The 10117-nt window shown below is 46.7% G+C and overlaps 2 protein-coding genes across 2 annotated transcripts; both read right to left on the bottom strand.

Moving 5' to 3' along the window:
* Positions 1–678: 678 nt before the first annotated feature.
* On the bottom strand, positions 679–3239 carry LOC125533915 (anthocyanidin reductase ((2S)-flavan-3-ol-forming)-like). The gene is made up of 6 exons (XM_087544989.1): positions 2987–3239; positions 2693–2859; positions 2365–2565; positions 2108–2267; positions 1773–1986; positions 679–1038 (listed from the first exon to the last, which is right to left on the bottom strand). Exons 1-6 carry the CDS (start codon positions 3117–3119, stop codon positions 891–893), a joined length of 1023 nt encoding a protein of 340 aa, XP_087401115.1. The 5' UTR covers positions 3120–3239; the 3' UTR covers positions 679–890.
* A 743-nt stretch (positions 3240–3982) lies between these two features.
* On the bottom strand, positions 3983–6487 carry LOC147986912 (uncharacterized). The gene has a single exon (XM_087542203.1). It carries the CDS (start codon positions 6485–6487, stop codon positions 3983–3985), a length of 2505 nt encoding a protein of 834 aa, XP_087398329.1.
* Positions 6488–10117: the final 3630 nt, after the last annotated feature.

Here is a 10117-nt window from a genome sequence, read left to right as displayed (position 1 = left end):
ATGTGTCACCCTTCAATTGTATTGTCTTCGCCAAGTATGGTACGGAAGATACTCGGCAAAGACAACATGCCACGTGGCAAGCGCCATATCTGTCTAACTAGCCGTTAGCCTACTTTATTTTACCGAGTAGCTCATTTTAACCCTCGATAAAGTCTTTGTCAAGTATCCGATGGAAGGAAATCGATTAAGCTCTCTTTGCTGAAAGGGGGTATTTCAAGTAGGGTTTGTCGAGTGTTGCACTCGGCAAACTAGTTGCTGAGCTGTGATACCGGCCTTCGCCGACTACTTTGGTACTTGACAAAGAACCCGATTCTGGTAGTATATAAAACTGAATATTGATGTATCATATACTAGCTCACATTAAAATTACATTTTGCATGACTGATATGTTCATATTTTCACTTCATTACTATTGGATATTTGTGTTTTTGAAGTTTGGGGCGATTTTATATATTGTTTATCGAAACACTTGATTTTGATTTCCAAATTAGACTTAAGCTCAAGCTTGCCCGGGCTTCAAAAAAAGTTCTGGCTCCGCCACTGCAAATGTCCATGGAGCATCATATCAGGATATGACCCCTTTTCTTTCTAGGAGTGATCACGAACCAGCATATCAATATTTTCTTATCCGGTTATATTTTTACAGATTTGATGTCTAAATCAGATGGTTCTCGATAGTGACATGGAAATAGTAATCTTCTTTTCTTATACAAGATAAACACAAAGAAGAAGGGCAGAACAAAGCTACACGATTTGACCGAATTATGCTCTCGGTCAGCAATCATGAAATGAAACATAAGCACCAACATTTCAACACATTTTATGCTCTAGCCTCTAGGAGGATAGATTTATTTTGCAAGCGCATAATCCCATTCCGAGAGCCCGTTATATCAGTATTTCAGGAGCCCCAGGGTCCTGCCGTAGACGACGAGGTCGTCGTATATCTCCTCCAGGTTCTTGTACTTGTACTCGAACCCCTCCTTGATGAGCTTGTCTGACCAGATGCTCACCCTCGGCTTCTCAGGAAGATGACCAATGCTGCAAACCAAACACAAGCTCACGAGTGGCAGCGATCAGTGTAAACAGAAGTTGTGACTGGTTGTCGTTGATCTCGTACATGTCGACAAATGCGTTTGGTTAGAGGGACTTGCAAATGGATATGGGCATCACTATCCAGCTGGATAAGGATAGCCATTTTTTCTGTTTGGTTGTGTGGATAAGGTTAGCCCATGTTTTTTTTTAGAAAAGGCGGAAGACCCCCGGCTTCCGCATCTAGACGATGCATACAACACATGTTTTATGTGGATAAGGAATATATGAGCGAGGCCTTTTGGAGAGGCGAGCCTAGCTGCCCATGTCCGTGAGATTTTCGCGCGCGGAGCCGATTTTTTCACAAATATTCGGAGCATCTGGTTGTCCATGTCCTTCCTCATCTAAGCTCATCCATAAACCAAACACATGGTATCAAGGTTGTCAGAATTATGATTCTGTTATACGATTCTATGACTTTATGATCCAAACAAACCATTCTGATTTTACGATTTTAGTTCATAAAATCTACGTTTTTACGGTCCTAACAATGAAGATTCTACGATTTGCGATCCTATTATCGGAACTCCGATCCGATTCAAAATCGTGATTCTGACAACCTTGATGATATATCCATCCTAAATATGGTTATCCATGTCTCTTGGGTAGCTATCCCTCCAACCAAACACACCCGTCAGTGATCAGGGCAAACCAAACACAAACCAGCTATACATAATGCGTACCGGTCGTCGTTGATCTCGTACTGCGGGTACTTGGCCGCCAGGAAGTGGGCGAGCGCCACGGCGGTGGTGTTGAGGGTGCACACGATGTACCGCCCCGACGTGGCCTCCTCGGCGGCGAATATCTCGGCGCGGCACACGTCGTCGATGTGGACCAGCGGGATCGACCCCGACGCCTTCTCGATGAGCTCCAGGTTGTCCACCATGTCGTCGTCGCCTGAAGTCATCCATCCATCACGCGCGCGACATTATAGCAAGCACATGGCCACGGCGTAGCGCTGAAACTTGAAACAGCGACGCGGAGAAGAACGGGGCTGAAATCCGGACGGGGGCCTCACCGGAGAGCAAGGAGAGGACTTCGGGGACGCTGGTCTTGACATTGGTCGCGGGCGCCCCGCCGACGACGACGACGGGGCACACGGTGACCAGGCTGAGGCCTTTCTCCTCCGCGAACGCCATCGCTGCCTTCTCCGCGAGCACCTTCGACGCAGGGTACGCCTGCAACGCCAAAACAGCACGTACCGACGGTGTCATTCCAGAACTCAGATTCTATACCGACGGGTGATGCATGCACAGACGATAGATGCGTACGCACCCAGGTACCGCTCTTGGTTGCCCTGAGGTAGTCGACGTCGGACCAGGAGTCCTCGTCCAGGACGTGGCCGTCGCCTTCCAGCGGCCGGCTGGAGATCGCCGCCGTCGACGATGTGAGGACCACGCGCTTCACCGTCCCCGCCTTGACGCACGACCTCATCACGTTCAGGGTTCCTTGGATCGCTGGCTGGATCACTTCTTCCTGACATCACCATATTAACGAATTGAGAACAGTATATGCTGATTTGTCTCCTTTTCAAAAAAAGAAGGAAAAGAAGAACAGCGTCATGATTTGTGACAGACATGCCATCATGGTGTATATGAATTACCTCGGCGTTCTCTGGCATGAGTGCCACCGGAGCGGCGACGAGGAAGGCGTAGTCGCAGCCGGCGACGGCGTCGTCGAAGCTGCCCTCTTCGTTGAGGTCGGCGCGGAAGACCTCCAGGGGGCCGAGCGCCGCCAGGGTCTTGAGATGCGCGTTCTTCTCCGCGTCGTCTGGGAATCCAAAACATCGCACGAGGCATACGACCAGTTTCAGATGCCAACAGAATCGATCTGTTCACGGGCTCCATAGGTACTGTCGGATGATTTCACCGGAGGTAAACAAAGCTCTAGTAATTACCGGGGTTCCTGACGGTGGTCTTCACGGCGTAGCCCTTCTCCAGCAGCATCTTGACCAGCGCCGACGCGATGTACCCGCTCCCTCCGGTGACGCACGCCGTCTTCCTCGTCGTCCCATCGCCTGCCGCCGCCATATCGCCGGTGACCACTACTACAGTTCTCCTGGGCTCCTGGCAGTAATAACTAGAGCACCGGTGCTCTGCTCCTCTGGTGGAGTGGTCAGGGAACTGGATTGTGCTCGCACCTGCACGGCTGCACGTGCATTATGTAGAGAAGACGTGGTCGTGGCTGGTGGCTTCAGTGGTTGGCGAGCCGCGTTCAAACCCAGACACGCAAGTCGATATCAGGATGAGGATTGGTTGGGACTGTTTTCACCTGAAGGCAGCCCTGCAGCAAAAGGATGAGAGCACGAGGGAGCTGTACAGTTACCCTTTTATCCGACAAGAATATACAGTTACTGATTATCTCTCTTATATCTCCAAACCCTATTGGAGCCCAAAGCGTGACGTGCTGCCGACCAAACGAGGCCGAGGATGGATTAACCATATAACTGCTCCTGCTAGTATAAGTCTCTTCAAAGTCAATGTGTAGTGGACAGTGGTCCCGAGCACGACGTGCTGCCAACTAAGAGATGATGACACATCAAAAAAGAAAGAGAAAAACTAAGAGATAATGAGGACTAGAGCACGAGGTAACTATACAATTCTCACCCTAGTAGTCAAACAAATGAATTCAACTCAGCCGCCTCTTTGTATACATAGACACATGTGTAGCATGTGTATACAACAAAGAGGGGGTGGAGGCAGTGGCGGAGCCAGGAACTTGCTCCTGGGTATTCATGTAAATTTCTTTTTGGCCAAAGCAATATAATAAAACCGTAAATGTACAATACGATAGCAACATCAATGACTCGATGACCATACATCGATAATAATAGCAAAATATCATTGTGGCAATATCTCTAACAATTAAGAAAGATTACAAATAGCAAAAGAAATTACAATATAACTTTACGATCCCCTTTTTGAAAGAGATTGATGACATCCTCATCTTTCACTTGCTTGAAGAATTCCCTCTCAACGAACGTAACCAAGGAATTGTTCAAATATTCATCACCCATTTTGTTTCTTAGTGCATTCTTCACGTATTTCATTGAGGAAAATACCCTCTCAACGCTGGCAGTGGCTACCGGAAGAATGAGCACCAACTTAAGAAGTTTGTAAACAATATAATATTGTTCATTCTTTCTTGTCTCAACCATCAAAACTGAAAGCTCACATAGATTCTTCAAATTGCTAAACCTTTTATCCATACGCACATGAGAAATGTACATGCTTAATTGCCATGGAAGTCTTGACAATTCATCATTTGTGAAATCCTTAGCATAAAACTTTCTAGCAAGCCTAACCAACTTCTCTTTATCATAAGCAACAAAGGAATCACGTGGACTGAATGCTGCCATGCAAGTAAGTAGTTCAGTGTTTACCTCATCAAATCTTGCATCAAGCTCTTGAAGTTGCCTATCAATGACACCCACAAACATTTCAACCTTGAAGCGTTGGTAATTCCTTGCACCATTAAAGAACCCTCTTTTTGGTCTCCCAGCAGGATAGTAAGGAGCCTCCATGTCAACAACTTTGATCTTGTGCTTTACACAAAAAGAAGTGACATTCTGAAGAAAATCATTCCACCCTTCATCTTCTCGCAAACATTGCAAGTGTAGCTTTGTGAGATCAACAATCTCCATAGCATTAACAATATCTTGATCTTTCTTTTGCAAAGCTCTACTCAAGTCATCGGTGTATTCAAATATTTCTTGCATCAAGTGTGCCATGAAAACAAATTCAAATGTCTGAAATGATGTCAACATAGTCATTGCTGCTACTGCCTCTGTGCCATTATACTCTTTTGCAATCTTGATGAGAACACGCCTTATTGCAGGATACATAGAGATAACATGGTTGACAGTCTTGTAGTGAGAGCCCCAACGAGTGTCACATGGCCTTCCAATACCCATTTCTTGATTCAAACCCGTCCCAGTTTCTACTTCTTCCAACTCTAATGCAGCAATTAGTTCCTCAGCTTGAGCTATTCGAAGCATTCTCATCTTTTTACAAGAGTAGCCTAGAACACTTAGCAAACATGCCAACTTTTGAAAGAACCAATTACAATCACCACTCTCCTTTGCAACAGCAACAAGAGTTAATTGTAGTTGATGAGCAAAGCAATGGACATAATAGGCATAAGGAGACTCATCCATAATTAGTTTCTTCAGGCCATTAGCATTACCTTTCATGTTACTAGCCCCGTCATATCCTTGCCCACGGACCATTGCAAAGCTCAAATTGTATGTCATAAGCATGTCCTCAATTGCAGCTTTAAGTGTCAAAGAGGAAGTGTCTTCAACATGGGCAAGTCCAAGAAATCTCACAACTGTCCTTCCTTTCTTATCCACATAACGCAAGCAAACAACTAGTTGTTCATTCTGGTACATATCACTAGACTCATCTGCAAGAATTGCAAAATGTCCACCATCAAGATCTTCAATGAGCAGTTTAGTAGTCAGCTGGGCACAACATTTGATCAACTCTTGTTGTATATCATGGCAAGTCATCTTATAGTTTTGTGGAGCATTTTTTAGAACCACCCTATCAACCTCTTCAAAGTTTCCTGATAGCCAATTTAAAAGCTCAAGGAAATTTCCTTTATTTAGTGAGTCATCACTTTCATCATGCCCTCTAAATGCCAAACCTTGGTGCAATAGGAATCTCAAACACTTGAGTGTCCATGTCACATGGAGCTTATATAGAACCTTGTATTGTGTGGTGTTTGAAGCAATGGACTCCCTAATTGATGTTGTAGGTGTAGTGAACATATCATATTTTTCTTGAGCTTCAGCGTGAGCACTACTAACAGCACCAATATGCCTCTTCAATCTTGCTTTCATGTTCCAATTATTAAACCCTCCGTTAACAAATGCATCTCCTCCGGGACTTTTTGTTTTATCCTTGAACAAGTAGCAAACAAAGCAAAAGGCAGCCTCTTCTTGCACGCTATACTCAAGCCACTTGTGATCCTTAAACCAAGTAGGGCAAAAGCGACGGAGATGTCCACTAAAATCTCTGATCTCAAACTTATGATCCTTTGGTTGACAAGCACCCAAGTCAATGTATCTCCTTCTAACTCTATCCTGGTCATTGGCATGATATGAAGATATGGGAAGTCGCTTGCCGGGATCACGTTCCAGAGCTGCCAAATCTGCTTCAAATTGGGGCATTGATTCATCATCTTCATCAACCGCTTCATCATCTTCTACAATTGGGGTCGGGGAGCCTCTCTCCCTCTCCGGTTGCGGAGCTTCATCATGTGTTTGCACTAGTGCTAGCTGCAGATTGCTCTCAACCTCAACGGAAATAGGAGTTGGTGTGGATGTAGAAGTTATTTTTCTTGCCTTCGAAGATTTGTCCCACATTTCAAATATGCTAACATCCTTTTTCTTCATCTACATCACAATCACATAAACAAAATAGAAATCAGTGGCAATCATTTGTGATCATAAACAGCCAATGAATCACATTCAATTTTAATTTACAAGTAATCACTGCATAATATTCAGATTTGTTTACAAAAAGAGGGAAAGAAGCCGTACTTTGGTATGTGGATGGTTGCAGAATGGATGGACAGCTGCTGGACGGCGGACTGCTGCTGCTAGACAGTGGACTGCTGCTGCTGCTGGACAGTGGATGGCGGACTACTACTGCTGCTGGACGGCGCTGCTGCCACGCCGGGGAGCCGGGGAGCCCCGAGGACGATGGTCGGAGGGCGCTGCCGGCTGCCGCCGCGCTGGGGAGGCCGGAGGCGGCCTGGCCAGCCTGGCGGAGCCGCGCCGCCGCGGAGGAGAGTGCCGGACGCAGGAGACCGATGGGCGAGCCGATGAGGGCAGGGGAGGGAGATGGCCGGCAGGAGTATGGAGGGGAGGGGAGGGACCGGTCGCCGGAGTAGGAGATGGCCGGCCGCCGGAGCCGGACCTACAAAGTGGATCGACGGAGAGGCAGGAGAGCGCTAGATTTTGCAGTTTGGAAAAGGGGATCGACCGATTTGGGAATCGAGGGAGGGAGATTGGATGCTCGCGCGCCTAACCAGACTCTGATCTGGCACCGTGCGTAGCTGCCGTGGGGCATTTGACCTCGTGGGCCAAGCCTTTATCATATAATACATCTAGTAATTTTTTTTGCGCGAAAATCTTTGGTATTCCTGGGAATTCCCAGGAAGACCCCCAGCTTCGCCACTGGGTGGAGGAGCACACTTTCTTTTGTGTTACCTATCACCAATGGGTAATGTATTGGTGAAACGCAAAAAAAACAGAAGAAAAATCTAGAGGGGGGTGGGTGGGGTGCAAAAATTGATAAAAATAAAGAAATGAACAAGGAGAAACGATGCGGAAAAATAAAAATTAACAAGAGAAAAGGTAACCATTTTTTTAGACAAAAGGTGACCATTTCTATTCCACTTAGGTTTAGTTTTATGTCATACCTTTCTTCGGATTGTTGATCTTCTCAGCTTGTTCTATGTCTATGTCAGTTATCACGTCAATTTTGGTTTATTTTCATGTCTTTTTCTTTCGTTCATGTTTTCTTTTCTACTTCTATTGTAGTAACCGCACTCGTTTTTTTCTTTCAAATTCACCGATTGGGAAAATGTCCAGTTTTTGTTTATGTCTTTGTCCCTCCTATTCACTCATGTTGACGTGTCTTTCACACTCATGTCGATGTCTTTGTCAATTTTTCTTCACAGTCATGTCGATCTCTTTGTCAATGCTTCTTCACAATCATGTCTATGTCTATGTCATCTTCATGTCTAGTTTGGTTTATCTCCATGTCCTTTACTTCTTTAGATTCTTATATATTTTTTAAGTATATTTTGGTTTTGAGCACATATATCTTTTATGGTTATAAATTCAATGAGTACACTCCCCTATACCGCTGCAAGCATGTTGTGTGCCAAGTAAGGCCCTGTTCGGTACGTAGGAAAACCGAAGAAAAACCATGGGAAACTTATTCCTATGGAATCGACACAGGAAACCCCGTTCGGTACAAAGGAACGCGTCCTTTCCAATCCGGTGGAAAGTCCCATGAACCGGCGTTTTCAGAGGAAAAAAAGAATCTACCCAAAGCGCTTGTTTTCGCGTATGCCCGAGGAATGGAAGAGAAAAGCTACGGCAAGGCATGCAACTGGACCCACACTGTATTTGATCTGTGTATAATTAGGTCCCACACGCACAGAAATTGAACTATGGTTGATCTTTTTTAATATTTAAAATATACTGACGGGGACCCACATCAATTAATTTCCTATGGTGACTTTTCCTCTGTCTGGAACACCAACTCTGCATGCAGGTGCTTCAGTTTTCTTTCCTATGCTTTGCAGCTGCATTCCTCTCCATTTCCAGCGTTTATCTCCAATAATATGTTTTCCCTTCCTTTGACCCGAAGAGGCCCTAAACCTAGTGATACTTATCTTAGGGCATCTCCAACGCTGACCCTCAAACCCCTCGCAACTGTCAGGACCACGTTGTCAGGACCGCGGAAGCAATCTAACGCAGGCTTGTATCGGTCCGCGGCGCGGTCCGGACGCCTTTTTCCCGCAAACCGGAAAAAATGTGTGGGAGCTTTGTGGGAGTTCGGACCGCTGTCACGCTCGCTTCTGACCGCCCTGGTCCACCCAAACCCCTGCACCCTCACCTGCGTACGTTCCCGCCTGGTGCCAGCTGCTTCATTCATAACGCTGTAGAGCGCGACGCTCCACATTGAAAGCGGCTCAGGAGTCAGGAAGGACGCGACCTCTCACTGCCTCTGCCATTAAAGCGGCTCGCTGGCCGAGGGTGCCGCACGCTCGACTGAACACACCTCCTCATGGCATTCAAATGCCTCCATTAACCCCGCGTGGAAGCCAATGTACGTTCATCAATGGGCCGGCATTACACGTAACGCTGGGCAAGCTTCTCCCGTCCGTCTTCTATTTAGACAAGGCCAGACGCTGGGTAAGAATCGCACCACTCTGCCGCTCCCCATCTCCTCCTTCCACCATTTTCTTCACTCTTTCGATGGCATCCGATGAGCCGGGAGAGTAGTTCTCCGACATAAAAGCTGGTTGGATGGCCCACCGAGCCCGCCGAATACGAGTGAGGAAGCTCGCTGCTCCACCTCTCTCGCCTAGCCCGATGGAGCCAGTTGCCGCCCCAAGCCGTGGACTCCGACGAGGAAAAGTAGGACATGGGAGACAGAGACGTCCGTGTGCCATGTGAGCACTTCCGTGTCCCGGGTCTTACCCTTCCTCACCAGCGACCACCAATTTCACTTATTGGGGCTCATGGCAGCGAAGATGCCGTACATAGGGAACTACAAGGACTAGGAGCATGGATGCGAGCAAAGATTTTGACTAGGTTAACTTCCAAACACTTCTGCTTAATGAAATATGTCAAAAATGTAATGAATGTGGTCTGGTTTAAATGAAAATCATCCAGTTTGCATGAAAATCGTCCGGTCTCTTCAAAATCTGTTTGAAATGTAGGTGAACATTTAGGTACACAGTTGGGTGGTCGGCTCACGTATCATTGTCCGTGGATGGACGTCATGTCCTCTTTAGGGGTCCGCGTTGGAGATGCACTTAGCATGCAACTCTGCATGGAGGTTGTGGCAATCCGGGGCAAAGCTATCGTGCACGAGTGGTCTGATCCGGGCTAGTGTGGGACTGTTGTGGACGCACCTAGTGGCAGCACAAATTGGGTCTGATCCGGCTCTTGGTGGCAGAGGTACGGAGGTGCTCGATGCGGTGGGCATGGCTAAGTGCAGCTCTGATCTGCTCGATGGCCTTCGAGAGGCACACCACCATTGGTGGGCATTGGGAGATGACTCACGTCACGTCCCATTCAGGCGTTGGTTGGGCAGATCTCGAACGACTTGATCCGCTAAGGCCTTGTACAAAGCTAGATACTTAGGAAGGTGCTAAGAAAAATAAATCGAGCTTTTCTGAAGCATCAATGTCTATTTCTATCGAAGAGACGCATAATTAAGCGTCTACCCTCTACAAATAAGTACAAATGCTTAAAGAAACACTGGCTTATTTCTCTAAG

This window comes from Triticum urartu, chromosome 2A (assembly GCF_056163025.1).
Source record: "Triticum urartu cultivar PI428250 chromosome 2A, HENAU_Tu73, whole genome shotgun sequence".
NCBI classification, from domain to species: domain Eukaryota; kingdom Viridiplantae; phylum Streptophyta; class Magnoliopsida; order Poales; family Poaceae; genus Triticum; species Triticum urartu.
The sequence above is the reverse complement of the archived record's forward strand: the minus strand, read 5'-3'. Positions and strand labels throughout refer to the sequence as shown.

Excerpts from the sequence above, each read along its gene's own strand:
- LOC125533915 (XM_087544989.1), bottom strand. The coding sequence starts at position 3,119 with ATGGCGGCGGCAGGCGATGGGACGACGAGGAAGACGGCGTGCGTCACC. Across the intron at positions 1,987-2,107 it reads AGTCCTCTCCTTGCTCTCCG|GCGACGACGACATGGTGGAC; the intron begins GTGAGGCCCCCG and ends GGATGACTTCAG. Across the intron at positions 1,039-1,772 it reads TACGAGATCAACGACGACCG|CATTGGTCATCTTCCTGAGA; the intron begins GTACGCATTATG and ends TTTGGTTTGCAG.
- LOC147986912 (XM_087542203.1), bottom strand. The coding sequence starts at position 6,487 with ATGAAGAAAAAGGATGTTAGCATATTTGAAATGTGGGACAAATCTTCG.